Raw genomic sequence first — 15,288 nt, 5'->3', positions numbered from 1 at the left:
ACAGTGCTTCACTAACCATCCTAAGACTAACAGCCAGCCTACTAAAGTCGGAGCAGTTACATGGAACAGCAGAGAGTGGGTGTCGGAGCCACAAAGACAAAAGACCAAATCCAAAATCAGCTGCGTGAGGAGAATTAAAGGTTGGATTAAAGCCACACTGCCTTGGATAATGTGTGCAAGCAACAGGAGTCATCTGTGCACACTTGCACATAATTGAGTTAAATACCAACCCTCTCCTGGTTATGAGACAGCATCTCTGCTAACAATAGCCAATAGAGTGTGAAAGGTTGTGGACGGGGAGTCCTGGCTGATGAGCTAACAAGGGCAATGTAGGCCAATGCCACAAGAACGAACACTTATCTCTGTGTAACATCTTTCTGGCAGCAGCAATAATCTAGCAGAGAGTCTACAGCAAGGCCAGAGATCCCACATATTATACACAGGCTCTACCATTTGGCATTTAAATGGCATTTTGGCAGGAAGCAAACAGTTTGCACCTAATTATGGACAGTTGCTGCTGTATTCCGAGTTAAAGCAAAAGCTCTGAGCCATCCGAAGTGAACGACTGTTAAACCTTATCTCTAAAGAATATCTAACAGACCTTATCACTTAATACTCAAATGGACTGGATGCAAGTGTGGAGAATTGAGCTCTACAGTGTGTAAATGTTACCAGGTAGCCAGGAACCCAAACAAGATAGCAAGGACGGTGCAAGTGTGATCAATGGTAGTAATCGATATTCTCCCTCTGTCGCTCTCACTGTTTGAATTTGCACTTGTATTGCACTGCAATTTAACCTCAGAGACAGGCTCAAAGTGACTTTGTATTAGCTATGTGATCTGATAGACTAAGGAACTTCAATTAATCTAATTGAATTAATCTAAATTAGCAGTTTCAAAACGGTTAAAGCAGTGATTTGACAAATAAATAACATTATGTCTCATTATCACCGATTCAAAACAACGACACATCTTTAGAGATTATGTTTTGGGCTAAGAGAAAAAAAAAGAAAAAAAAAAAGAAGTATTCCAAGAGACAGTCAGCCATCTGTTAACAGCAAGATCCATCAGTCTCCTACAGGTACTGTCAAAGATCTACAGCTAAAGGAGTGAAAGGAATGAGGTGTGTGTTTTGTGTAAATGTGTACCCTGGCTCTGCAGGGGAGAGATGACGAGAGGTCACTGTCTATACATGGAGCACACCAAGACAGCCTCCATCACCCCCTCTACTTGCTGATGGAGAGAGCCCTTCGCACTCATCTGCCAACTCCATTACCCACTTAGACAGGGCTGCACATTAAATCATTCCATTTCACCTGGAGAGGAGGGTGAAGGTAGGAGACAGAGAGGTAGGGGGAAGACAAGAAGAGTCCCTCAAGAAGAGAGGGACTGTGTTCTTTTGCTCGAGTGTGAACTGATTCGGCCATACCTACGTGCTGTGACATCATCGCTAATGAGCCCAAACTGGGCCCCCATCCCACAGTGCCTTAAAGGCACAGAAATGTCACAAGGACCAGACAGTAGAGGAGACTAAGAAGGGAGAAGCGGAGGAAAAATAGCGCTGTGTAAGGTGTGAGATGCGACTGAATATGAAAAGTGCAAATGGCAAGTGCCTATAAAGAGTTATTCACCCTCAAATGGGGAGGGTATTACAGCAATCTATAAATGGGCTGTTAAGCTCAATAGCCCGAGGTTAGCTTTTTTGAGATGCTGCCATGAAAGTCTATATAGCTGAATGTATTAGTCATCCCATAAACACACATCCAGTCCCATCTGGATTAAAAAAAAAGAGGTATTCAAAGTGCTATGATTATTTCAATTAGCTCAAATGCAAGTAATAGAAGGAATTAAACAGCATATCAGATAAAGTTCCTAACACACAAGGCCATGAACAGCAGCTTGGTTTTACAATAGTGCAGGGGCAGAGGAGAAAGCAGTGGATAAAAGACACAAGGGTTTGACAACTGTATTAAAAAAAAAAGGGACTCACGGGAGGTCAATACTTTCTTTTTCATTTCATTAAGACACTGCTTAGGCTAATTTAACAGTAGGCTGAAATACACAGACTTTCCTCCCTCTGCTCTGTACACAAGTGTTAACTGTCTGCTGGAACAAAGGCAGCTCTGTTCACAAACACAACACTGCCAAACTGTTAAGTACATTCCTATAAAGAGAAGAACAAAGAGCGTTTGAGCGTGACGGGTGCAGAAATGAATACAGCTACTGAGGGGATAGCACAGCCTGGCCCTTTGATGCCAGGAAATGTCTCTACCATTGTGGATAGTGTTTATACTTCTTCATAGTGCACTGTTTAAGATCGAGGCCAGAATAATATCAACTAGTGGTAGTGTGAAATCTCAGTGGAGACAGTGTTGTGGAGAAAATGAGGCTGAGGTATGTGCTGCACTAAGGGTGAATGAGAAGGGAAGGCAGAGAATAGAGAGGTGTGCACTGGATGGTTTTTGGTAAGCACAACAAAGGATTGAGGGTTTCACATTACAGAATAATTAAGTGTGCAATGTTTTGAGTGTCAGTAGAAGTAAAAAAAAAAGCACAAATACCTTTGTGCTAAAAAAAATGAAGCGTGTGTGTGTGTGTCCATGTTTCTAAGAAGTGCGTGAGGAAGGTTTAAGACTTGGTTTTATGGTTACGGTTAGAATTGGGTTTAGGTTAGGATTAGAGTTAGGTATTTAGTTGTGATGGTTAGGGTAAGTGGCTAGGGAATGCTTTATGTATAGGAGTGTCCTTGCTAAGACTGCCACACAATCATGTGTATGCATGTGCTCGTGTGTGTGTGTGTGTGTGTGTGTGTGTGTGTGTGTGTGAAAGAGTGGCGAAGCGTCGCCAAGCGCTCGCAGCTGTGGTTCCCTCGGTCCTTGTGATCCCTTGGCGGTGACAGACAGGCAAACACAATTTAGACTCACCCTTCAAAGCACATACAACAGCAGTCACAGCCACTGTGGGCGGAAATGTGACGCACTACATGGAAAACACACAACCCTTCCATGTCCAAGGAAAAACCTGTTTAAATTTGTCATGAACTAAAATCCAGGAATACCTGTTTGTCCCCACCCATCTGCTCATTTTCCACGTATGATATGTTTATAGTTGTTACTGTTTGTGTTAGAAAATGTGACTCGGGTTGAGAGGATAATGGCGAATTTCATGGTTGAAAAGATTTTTACAAAACCTACTAAAAATCCTCATGTGAGCACAAGAGTTGGAGTTGTGAGCCATTTGAGGCTTTTATTCATCGGTTATGGAGGAACTCCAATGTCTAAATCTTGATGACATGAAGGCTTTTGGTTTTATGGTTTCTAGGTTTAAAAGAGGGTTTTCTTGTCCACATATTTTAACTGAGTCCAGTCCACTGTTAGGGGGAAATGGCAAACTCACAATCTTAAATGGAGCAATATTACCCTTTCACGATCAAAGCGCAGGCACATGTGAGCCAGTTGTGTTGCATTAGATCAACAACTACTCAGAGATGGGGAGTAGATAAAGTTAGCAATGAGTCAAGTTGTAACACATGTACAGAATGTCAGAGGGTATGTATGAATGTTGATCACTGCTGCAGGGGAGCTGCTTAAGATGGCAGCCTGTGGTGATGTTGCTGTTGTTTTAAGGTTTGTGTGAGGCAGCAGCCTCGAAGGCACGACATGTAGACATTCCAAATACCTCACAACAAACCCTGAAATTTACTCCTCTTGTGTGTGCTCCTCTCTCTGACCAATGTCCTTGCCCTTCCTCCCTTTGGTCCCATAACCAGCAAGAGTTAATTTGCACCATGTGTTCTTTAATGGACAAAAAGAGAAAGAGTGGAAAAAAAAATAGGGCCCTAGTGGAAGCGTGTGAACCCGATACCACAGTAAATCTGCACTTCCACAGCTTTACCCTCTCAAACCCCACCTCCTCCATCCTAACCCCCCTCTCTTGTTCTCTCGATCTTTTTTTTTATTGGTATGTCACACATTGGGACAAGCTGGAAATTAAACTGAGCAGAGCTGAGAACCAGTGGTGAAGCAAGCCAGATACCCATTTAGGCTAGGTGAGAGGGGGGATACACAGAGTGGTAATGTAATGTCAGGGGAGGGCGAGAAGGAGGCGGGTTAAAATTAGCCGACCATTTTCAGAACCGAGGCCAATCCAATTAAAGCTTGACCACTCCACGCAAAAGGTGTTTAGTGTCTGGTTACTACGATCAACACTGTGCGGCCAAACAATGACAAGAGATTGTCTTATGATAACAAATCTCCATATAACTACTAAAATATATATTACACACAAGTCTGTGACATCTGCTGTGATCTCGTCCCAGTGATCCCGAGGCACTATTAACATTGCCCTACTTCAAAGGAGCCTTCAACCTCTAATTTAGCATGCAGCCCCCCCATGCAGGAGTCTACTCTTTTCAACAGAAAGACCTGGTCAGGTAATTAAACAGGCCCTATAATTATTTTCACATATGACAGCTAGGTTGGGGAGGTCTGTACATTTTTGACAGCATCAAATCTTCCTGTCTATTTGTTTTTCCATCTTTTCAAAGTCGGTGCCAAAGAAGATAACACCGTCTGTTTGCTCTTCTGCTTTTAAGATAAAAATGTAGTGCTCCACGCCGGAGTGCAATGAATGTGCTTCCGATGTTGGTGAAGACATCAGAGGAAACATTTTTTACTTGTGATGTGTCAGGAAAAATACTGAAAAGTGCCCAAGACGCCACTGAATATTTCAACTCAGCAACAAGAGGTGGAATTAGGACTTGGATTATATGTATATGCAAGGTCCAAATGTCATTGTTACACAGACACGCACACAAAAAATGATATGACAAATATGCATTGCAACTGTGTGAGAGATGCAGCCAAGCTTGTTGAAAGTAAACTCAATTAACGAAACTCCAAGAGGAAAGAGTGGGCCTCTCTGCTGAATAATTTAACAGTGGTGCGTCAAAGAGGAGGCTATTGATTGAGTTTTTAAAGAGCCTTGTGAAAATGCTATGGGCGCTTGCCTGGCGCTTTAGTCTGACCAACCCCCACTGTCCAGAGGCCGCACCCTCTCCATCTAAAAACACACACAAACCCCATTTTGATTTCAGTCCGTCTTTACTTCCCTCCCCTCCTGTATTCTATCCCAGAGAAAGAGATGATCCTATTGGCTGAACAACTAGTTTCCATAGCAGCATTTAGCTAATGCACAGGGAGGGCAGTGAGGGTGAGAGAAAAAAGTGTTATCTGTCCAAAAAGATGAAAAGAGGGGAATGTGAGAGAGGGAGAGTAGAAGCGATGCGCCAAGAAGAGGCTTGGAATAATACCCACAAGGATAGCCGAATACAGCCTCCTCCACTCAGTGTGTCAGTGAAGTGCGTTGTTATCTCAACCTTGTCATTTATATTGCTGTATTTATTCATCGCTGCGTTCATGTGGACAATCAGTCTAACCTACCTCCCTAAAGAGAGGCTGAATTCTGTAGCAGTCTGAGAGATGCCATGCCTGTCTCGAATCTGATTTGAGAAATGCACTGGGTTTGCAAACACACTCAAGTAAGAGAAGCACTTGTCAGTCATGCAGACAGAAACAAGCAGCTGCTGCACCAAATGACCCAACACCTTAGCTTAATGACCTAATGTTATTACAAAGAAAGGCACTGATAGCTTCACCTCAGTGAAATGTCAAGTGTGCAGGGACAGAGGTGGGTGGGTGGGACGCAACATGAGGGGAGGCAGGATTGCTGGGGTTCCTCACAGAGGAGCATTAATCAAAATGGTCATAATGGGGAAAGTCACCTGATACTGCCAAAGCAGCAGTAAAAAATCCTTTGCTCACGGGGTTTAGTCACAGCCAACTGTGAGGAAAAGAAAGGGAGGGGGCTATTTGTCAAATAAACACTGGTAATCAGAGCAGAATTAATTTGTTCAAATAAAAAAAAAAAAAAATGTGTTCCTGCTCCAGCTCACCTCAGTTATAATATTTAATGTCAGTAACCATTTCTGGTCTGTTTTCCTTTAGGAGGAAAGTGGCATTGAATGGCCATTCACTGTTTAGTGGCTGTTGTGCCATGGTTCTATTGCTTTAAGGCTGCAACTCAATGGGGAACATTAGAGGCAGAACGCTTCAATCAAACAGCTTGCAGCAGGCTCAGTCGCCCAGCCGTGTCTATAGACGCCTAGATGCCCTTGTCAAAGCTGCTTCCTCACAGAGAGCACTGAGACAAGCAGACACTTAAGACAGCCACACACACACAATTGTAAAAGGCTGCACCTCCACATGTTCATGCCTGTGAAATGTACCAGCTCCCTTACAGCAGCTGAATGGACCCTGGAATGAAAGAAAGAGCTGAGCAGCACATGGTGTGCACGCACACACACACACACACACACACACACACACAATTGCCCATAATGACTATAGCGCCCCTCTCTCAAGAGATGGCAGCGGCTGCTGCTCCACTCGATAAATATTAACAAGAAGTGCGACTGATGGCAGTGCTCACTGATCCATAATTGCATTTCAAAATGTTCAGGGGGGGTGGGGTGGAGAGTGGTCACAGAGGAAGAAATGGGCAGATAAAAAGAGGGAACCCAGCCTTTTAGGTACTGACAAGAAACAAGTGATGTCTGTCTAGTCAGCCTCTTTCTGCCATCTGAATATCAGCACACCACCAATCCAGTTAAAAGAAATGCACAAGTTGTTCAATACAATCTGGTTTTCATGGACTCCCCGATTCATACTGGGCACTTTGGCGCTACAGCTTGAAATAAAGGGAGAGATCTGGGCAAGAACCAGAGGGATAGAAAGTCACCCCACTCCCAGATGCGAAATTGTATAATGAGAGATATATTTTTGCATAAATCTGAATATGTGCAGACAAGGTAGCTGCAGAACTGATTCACCAACGAATGACATTGTTTCTCAACAATTTGGATTCCATTAGGGCTACACTCAGGCTCCATACAAAGCCCAATAACTGCTTGTGTTAGGCATTCATATTTATGCACATATATTTGCATCTTTATCAAACATTTTTAATTATGGGCTATGAAAAGGTGGTATTTTCCAGCGCTGTATGATAAGCACCAGCTAAGACCATCAGGAAACGGTTGTGTGAGATACATTTAACACTGTGTTTGTGTGTGTGTGTGTGGGAGATGTACACATGTTGTTTACATGACAATTGGAAAGGCTATGTTGTCATAGCTGTCCAATGCAAACAAGCATTAGAATATACAGTACTTGTAGCCCCACATGGACAGAGCTGGGGAAATTCATAAATAATACATTTCCCATGTACATGTATTTTAAACATAAATAGTCAGATAAAGCTGTGCAGAAATACTTAATCTAGCAAAAAATTCAAAGCCGGTTTTAGATCTCAAAGCTATTATGTCACACTGTAATGTTTTATGTGAAAAATGGAAGAAAACTCATGCGGGGGATCATGCACACCCACACATACAACTCCTGCAATCGACATGGACTGAGAAATATTAACCATTTTCCAATCTATACACCTTATGTTTCATCTTTAATTAGATGACACACATCTATTACCATAAACACACCCAAGCACATGTATTTTTAGAGGTAATTGATGCACACACACACATGCATTACGTATGTGTTATCTGGCGGTGTTAGGAGCTTGAACAAACACACCTCTGCAGAATATATCCACTGGACGTGTGTGAATGCACAGCGTATCACAGATCCGCTTACACACATCGCACAGTGCAAACAGAGCGAGTTCAACCTTGAGATGGCCATTACATTATACTGCATTATTTAACTGATGCCAAAATGAGGGGAACAAAATGAGAAGGCAGTGAACACAGTTCACACAATATACTGAATATATGACACAGAAAATCCCTCGTTCTTCTAAGCTCATTAGGTCCCCCAACATATGAGCTGGACTCCTGGCTAGATAATTGCATTGCACATGGCATCTAATTAAATGTCCATAAGCACCAAGATCCAGGTCTGACGATGCATGTTTGTTTGCGTGTGTGTGTGTGTGTGTGTGTGTGTGTGTGTGTGTGTGTGTGTGTGTGTGTGTGTGAGAGTGAGAGAAAGACTAACAACAAGAGATAGACTGTGTGTGTGTGTGTTGGTGTTCTGGGCACCTCCTCAATCTCTCGTTCCCAGAGGGAGAAAGACTGCAATCACTCCATTAGCAAAAAAGGGAGGGAGAACATGGGGAATGCTAGGCGAAAGTAAAGGGAGCAAGAGAGGAATGAGGGGAAGGAAGGGAGGAGGAAACACAGCTGACTTGGCCAATAACAGCAAATGAGGTTAGATACAAGCAAAGAGGGAGGTAGATTCTTTTTTTCCCCCCTTTGTGGGGTCAATGAGCATCGAGGACATGTACACAATGATCAGAACATGGAGAGAGAGAGGTGGGTGAGTGACAGTAGATAAAGAGGAGTGGGGATGAGGGAGGACTGACGTGTAGAAACAGACAGTGAGAGTGAGAGAAATGGAGACAGACGAGACAATCAGGTTGAGAAAAGCAGGATGGATCGGTGAAGTCATGGATCAGTAGGAAGATATGGCTGCAGGTTGCTCTGTGCTCCGTTTTTGTGTGGCTTATTGTCTAAGCGTGTCCTCACATAGGTTTCATTTGTATGTGTGTGCGTGCAGCGTTCTGAAACAGTATGAAATTGTAAAACAGATAAATGTAAAAATGGATGATTGTTATATAAACACAGTTGATTACACAGTCGTGCCACTGGGAACAATAGACACATTTTGTCTTTTCAAAATAAACCTTTATAGACATTATATTGACATACAAGTCCTTGAGTAAATGTGATTAAATGCTGAATTCCAAAGTTATTTTTTCAGATTATGTATCATCTCTTTTTATCCCTATTATGTTATAATTATCTAAACAAAGACGTGGGAGAATCACAGTGATGAAGTGTCTGGATTTTGACATTTTCATTACACTTGTGTGTATTTTTTTCCAGCAGTTAAGATGGACTCCTACTGCTCACCTCTGTGTTCTGGCAGACATTTTAGGAGGAAGGCAGGAGGCTGTGCTGGATCAATATGTGACAGGGGTTAGTGTGGGCACTGTAGCTGCTACTGTCGAGTAAACAAACTATAGAAAATGATTGTCCTTCAAGTTCAGAATGACCCCAATAATTCTGCAGAATGGACTTTTTGTTTCGCATGCATTATTGCTTGATGGCTTTCTCTTTAGAGTACAGACGCAATGAGGAAGTACACATGCATAAAGCTTCAGTAAACTCGGAGTCATCCCAATACAGATGACACACAGTGGGAGAAAGATATGAACTGACAGAGAGGTGGGCCTCAATCCTTGTTCTTCCCACCACAGGAGAGATTGATGGCGGCATTCAGGATTTCTACACAGCACTAATTGGATTCACAGGTCATTAGATAAAGTACAGAGTGTGACTGTTACAGTCTACACAGTGAAGGTGGAAAAAAAAGACACGGAAAATGAGGGCAACCTCATCAATATGTTGATTAGGCTGTTTGCTTTAAGACCAGTGAAAATCCCCTCCCCTCTGTTGCCTCCAAAGCCTTGGCCCCCACACAGAGGGGGGCTGATCGATAATTTGCACGGCAAGAAGAAGTGGGGGTTGGACACAGACACAGGAAGAGATGAGCAGACAGGAAATAAAGAGAATGAGTTGCCGTCTAATGTGTGGTTCACTTACACAGACCTCAAATGTGCCTGCTCCCTGTCCTTTTCAGTAAAATCTGGCCAGAGAAGCAAATGTGATTACGCCAACCATGATGTTCAACAAAATAGCAGAATGTGCGGATGAATGCTTTTTTTTCCCTCCCAGTGGCACAAGTACGTGTTCCAGTTTTGAGAGCAGGGTGACGGGAGCAGATTTGAGGTTGGCCAAGTAGATGGCAGTTTATATTGTGCAATTACAAGCTAATGCAGCTATCACTCTAAAAGAAGATTTTGTGCTGGTCTAGTAAATAGAGATTACAGTGCCAATCTTCTGTGATTTGCAGCACGGCCACAAAGTGGGCTCATTGAAAAACACTGTAGTTGTTTAGAGAGCCAGCGGGACTTGTTGTTTTAACATAGGAACGACAAGGGTACAGCCTGCTCAAACACATACAGGCATGCAGATGGCTGTTCATTAATTACAGATGGATGGGGGAGGGCGCAACAGCGAGCGAGAGACACAGTGAGAAAGAAAGAAAAGAGAGATAGAGGTCAGCTAATGGATCCAGTATCCTCCCGCTCTCTCTCTCCCTGGACAATTATCTACGTCTGCCCCAGACCTCTTCTGGTGCTCTTAATCAAGGTGCAGGTGCATGGCGTTTTGTGTGAGTGGGTGTAGGCGCATGTGTGAGCTCAGGGAGGGTTTTCCTGCAATCCTCAGCACTCTCTGGGAGCAATCCGATTAAAGCCCTGCTTCTGCCGCAGGGCCAGGCTGTCCTCGGTTCTGCAGGGCTCACCTTACAACCCTTTTCTTCACACAACAACTGCCCTCCACACACACACTCAAGTATTCACAAATAAACAGCATCCTCCACATGTAAGTATAGATACACATACTGTATATACACACACTCATACTACTACACCTTTTGCAAAAGTGGTGTGTGTGGCCTCTGAACTGACCTCCCATCATCACCCTGGCTGCTGGCAGCCATTACTTTGGCCCCCTGGGGCCTGAAAGATCCTCAGCAGCCCCTCTGCACCATACTCAACTGATCTGTTCAAAGAACAGCAACCGCTCACAGACACCCATTCATCTGGCACCAAACACTCATTGACGACATACATATTCCAATTAGGACTGGGCGCTATGGGGAAAAAATCTTATCATGATATACCCTTTTTTTCTTACATCATTTGATATTAACATATATATCACCATATAAATCAAATATTTCTGTAAGGCTGGGTATTATTGCTTATAATAAATAATATATTCCTTTGGCTTTTTAATGTTAAATGAAGGATATTTGTATACAATGACATTGCCTATAATCACAAAAAAAAGAATTGCAATGAAGTGATTTTTAAAACCAGGAAAAACATAATCATAGATACCTTATCACAATATGACGATATTTTGTCTAACGTCATGATATAGCTATATTACCGATATATCGCCTAGCTCTAATTCTAATACACTTCAGTCCATTAAATTGTGGTCATGACCTGCACGTAAAAGTGTGTTCCACTCTTTATTCATGATAGGTGGAAACCATACAAGGACCAATTAAAAATAATCACTTTCACTTCCATTATCAATTTTAGACATCACATTTGATGAACTCTAGACTTGGTTGAGTGCACTGACCTCTGAAAACAAACCCTACACATAGACAATATTTACATCAAAAAATACACTTTGATACTATAGCACTTCCAGATTATAAACATCTTAATACATATTAGGCACGATTTAAAAATATTTTATTTAACCATGTGGCCTGTTTTTACAGTTAATATTTATTAATACTACTGTGCAGCAACTTACACATTTACATCTCTGAAACCACAATATTAACTACATTAACAAAACAGCATTAGCAAAGAATGCTTTATAGAAAAGACAGAAAATCCATTGTGGGAAATCCCCGGTGTGTGTGTGAGTGTGTGTTCGTAGCTTTGATATAATTTAGCTGCACTAAACAAATTAATGCTTTTTATGCGCATATATTTTTTCATTTTATTTATTAAATAAATTATCATGTGTAGTAGCAGTGATCAGAGGAGCATTGATAGATGCTTAAACATAGAATAAAATATGGTGAATTCAAATACCACAACAACTCAAAATAAACCACCATGGTTGGATTTTTGGTTGTAACAGTTATCAGTGGTTACAGTTCAACAAAAGTTAATTAAGAAGAACTGATGGTCGTTAATGGCGAGACTGATATTCTAAAACACTCATAACTGCTGCTCATGACTTGTGTGTATCGGTGTGTGTTCATCATGGGGCTGGAAGCTGCTTCCTCCTGGATGTAAAAATGACTTTTGTCATTGTGACGGAGCGACTTCGTCACTGATTGTGGACAAAACACACACAAAGACACATACACACGCCGATAGACTGGCGCAGACAGACAGGTTACAACATCCTGTGTGACTGTCAAAGTAGCTTCAGCTTACTCTAATTGTGTCTGGCTATATATGTGTCTATGCGAGCCACAATCAACTTTGCATCTCATGTAAATCATATCAACAAACTACAGAGAGCAAGCGAGCATGTGAGAGTGAGATCACCTAACACGAAGCACCTCCTCACTAAACCGATGAATCAGCCATCCTCAGCAGCAAATTAAAAACTCATTTCTTTCGTCAAAGGACAATGTGGCTACATACTTTTAAAAAAAAGATCAAGTATCCTTCATTAAATCAATCAAGTGCATTAACAAACATCTCGATTTCTATTACAAGCATTATTACACTGCCAGTATATCACAAAGGTGGTTAATATTTCAGTCGAATTCCTTCAAAAGAAATTATCTTTACAATATCAGCTCATATGAATGATGCAATATGCACACGCTCTCCCCTCACTAGTAAAGCGGTGGTGTGTTTTTCATCAGGGGACGTGTAGTTGGTGGGTGAATGAGTGCGTGGGCTGGTGCTAAACCTCAGGCTGGTGTGAGGACACAGGGACATAAAAGAGCTCAAACGCTGAATGTAAAATGTACTCACCAGCTTGAAATCCTGAATGCTACAAATGAAGTAGGGAGTGTTGGGCCTCCGACTCTCGATGTACACACAATCTGCAAATGAGAAGAGAGGGGAAAGATGTTTAACTATGAACAATGATGTTCACATTTTCCAAAGCTTTCATATTTTTTCTGCTTACAGATTCTGTAATACATTATTCTGTGTGCTGTTACCTCTGCTAAAAAGACATTTTTTCTCCTCGAGTCAAATTCAATTGGAATGCGAGTAATAGGATTAAGGACTTTTCAGAACGCTACAAGGTTGCCTTTCCAAAGCAAACATTACGCCCAAGGGGAATTATGTTATTGTTCCACTCCTTTTATACACCAGTGAGCAATACTCGCTTTAACCCCAGCCCACCCCGCAGCCATCACCGTAACCCATTTCCATCAAATGACAACTTCTATCATCACATCTGTACATAGTATATCCAGTTCACTTTGGCTTAGCTTATCGCAAAAACAAAACATTCTCATTCATGTCTCAGAATGTCACCACATTACATAACTCTCAAGTGTCAGAAACAGCCCCCCACCCCCCGTAGTGTGTGTGTGTGTGTGTGTGTGTGTGAGGATGTGTCCCTGGCTGACGGTGCTGTTTAATTGAATGTGACTGGTGGTATGGCCAGGTCGTGAAACCCTCATTTCCATAACAACATTCACGCTGCACAGGACAAAAATACACATCAGCCACTTCTGTTGAGAAACAGAAGAAGGGCTGGAGAAGGTGGAGGTGATCAATGGTCACTGCCAAGTCTAGAACTACAAGACTTCATCTGAATACATTTTTGCAATTGGGATCGTTTCCAGCATGTATGCATTAAATTTTTTTAAATTTGCATAAAAGACAGAACAATCAAGAATAGAAGAATTTAATTGCAAATTAAAAAATTAAAATCTCTCAAATGTCTGATGTTTGTTAAATGGTTGTTCGGTCCTTTTTAGGATTATTATCAAAGATTGTCTGTAAGTAGGACAACAGACTATCATTTACTTCAGTGAAACACAAGTGTACTGTTATCAAACTGAGATAAAATGCATTTTACTTGAGTCAATGGAGCACAGCGCTGTTGCTCACATTCATATATACAGTACATAAGCCCTCTAAGATGGAAAGCTCCACGTTCTCAGCGCTGCAAGGTTGGATTACAAAAAACAAAAGGCCACCATAGGTATGATTTACACTGACAACACAAAACTGCAGGTGCTCATTTCACCAAAACACAAGCTGAGCTATTCTTTAGTGAAAGACTAAAGCCGCACTTTCCGTAACTCACAGATGTGCAGCTAGCTTCTTTCAGTGTCTGGCAGTGCCATCATCTGTTATTTATTTGTTTGTGTCAACTGAGTTATCGATCTGGCTGTGGTTTATCTTACCGCATGCAGAGGAAAAGAGGGGTGGCAAAGATATTAAATGGCTCCAACACCCAAGATACCATTTGTAGAGGGGCTGGTGTCTATGAGTGCATCTGTGACATCACAGGCTTTGTTCTTGAGAGGCTCTATGTGAGTGTGTGTGTGTGTGTGTATGTAACCCCAGGGTGGGCCAGTTATCTGCTGTGGGCTGAATGAGCTGTTCTAAGGGAAATGGGAGGGAGGGAGGGTTTATCACCCTCAGTAGCTTTGAGTGACGCATTATATCGCTCTCATGACTGCCCTCTTCTCGCTTTTTCCCTCTCTCTCCGCTACACCATCCCTGGAAGTCATTTACAAGATAACATGAATGAAAATATCCATCAGCGCTATTGTGTGATCTGTGAGCGACATGTGTGTGAGTGTGTGTGTGTGTGTGTTGAGAGAGGGAAGTGGGTAGAGGCGGAGGAGGGAGAAGGAGGGAGAGAGTGGGGGAAGGCAGAGAACAAAAGAGACTAATCTGAATGAGATGACATTTTTCAGAGGAGTCAAATTGGGGGAATTAGAGTTTTGTGTCCTTTCACCTTGTCGCCACATTCATTTAGAGAGGCCAGATCTCTGTGTCTACACCCCAGAGTACATCAACAGGCATAAAGAACTGACAGGGCAATAGACAAAAAGATAGGTGGTGGGAAGGAATAAGAGAGAGACAGGGATCTAGTTTAATCATTCACAGCCAGCAAGCAAGTCTGTTCTTCGAACGACGAAAGCCCATTTTAAATTCATCCTGGGCACTAAAATCTACTACCTCAAGGGCATTTCTCTGAATGAGACTATAAGAGGAATCTTGGTGAATGTGAAAGTTAAAACCAAGTTAGTGTTTCAAACACAGCTATTTGAACGAGACGGAGGCTGCAGAGCTCAGGGAGGTGGGGGTGGGGGGGCGGCTATCGAAGCACAGCCACACAGTTCCTCCAGGGTCTGCCTGGCTTGTTAAACATTCCTGCCGTTTTGTGCATTTGGAAGTGGGTCTCCTCGCTCAAGTGGAGAAGTGGAAAGGGGAGGGACTATGGATTTAGCTCTGGTGGGGGTCCGTGTGGGGGATGGGAGTTCTTTAGGGTTGAAGTATGTGTTAGCAGGATGGATGTAGCACTCACTGAGGGAGGGCATTTATAGATGAATGTTCATACTCCCTCAGCAGCCATACATTTAACTTCTACATTGCTCAGCCACACTGCTGACCGCCA

At 42.4% G+C, this 15,288-nt stretch overlaps 1 protein-coding gene across 6 annotated transcripts in view; it reads right to left on the bottom strand.

Annotated features, from left to right (window-relative positions):
• rerea (arginine-glutamic acid dipeptide (RE) repeats a) overlaps positions 1 to 15,288 on the bottom strand; it is a 128,136-nt gene that overhangs the window by 52,725 nt on the left and 60,123 nt on the right. For all 6 annotated transcript variants that reach the window (XM_044037195.1, XM_044037196.1, XM_044037197.1 and 3 more), the window contains one exon: positions 12,672 to 12,742. In XM_044037195.1, coding sequence (XP_043893130.1) covers positions 12,672 to 12,742 — 71 coding nt within the window. The remainder of the gene's footprint in view (positions 1 to 12,671; positions 12,743 to 15,288) is intronic.

The sequence above is a fragment of the Solea senegalensis genome, linkage group LG11 (assembly GCF_019176455.1).
Source record: "Solea senegalensis isolate Sse05_10M linkage group LG11, IFAPA_SoseM_1, whole genome shotgun sequence".
NCBI lineage: Eukaryota > Metazoa > Chordata > Actinopteri > Pleuronectiformes > Soleidae > Solea > Solea senegalensis.
This window is presented reverse-complemented; position numbering and strand designations above follow the sequence as displayed.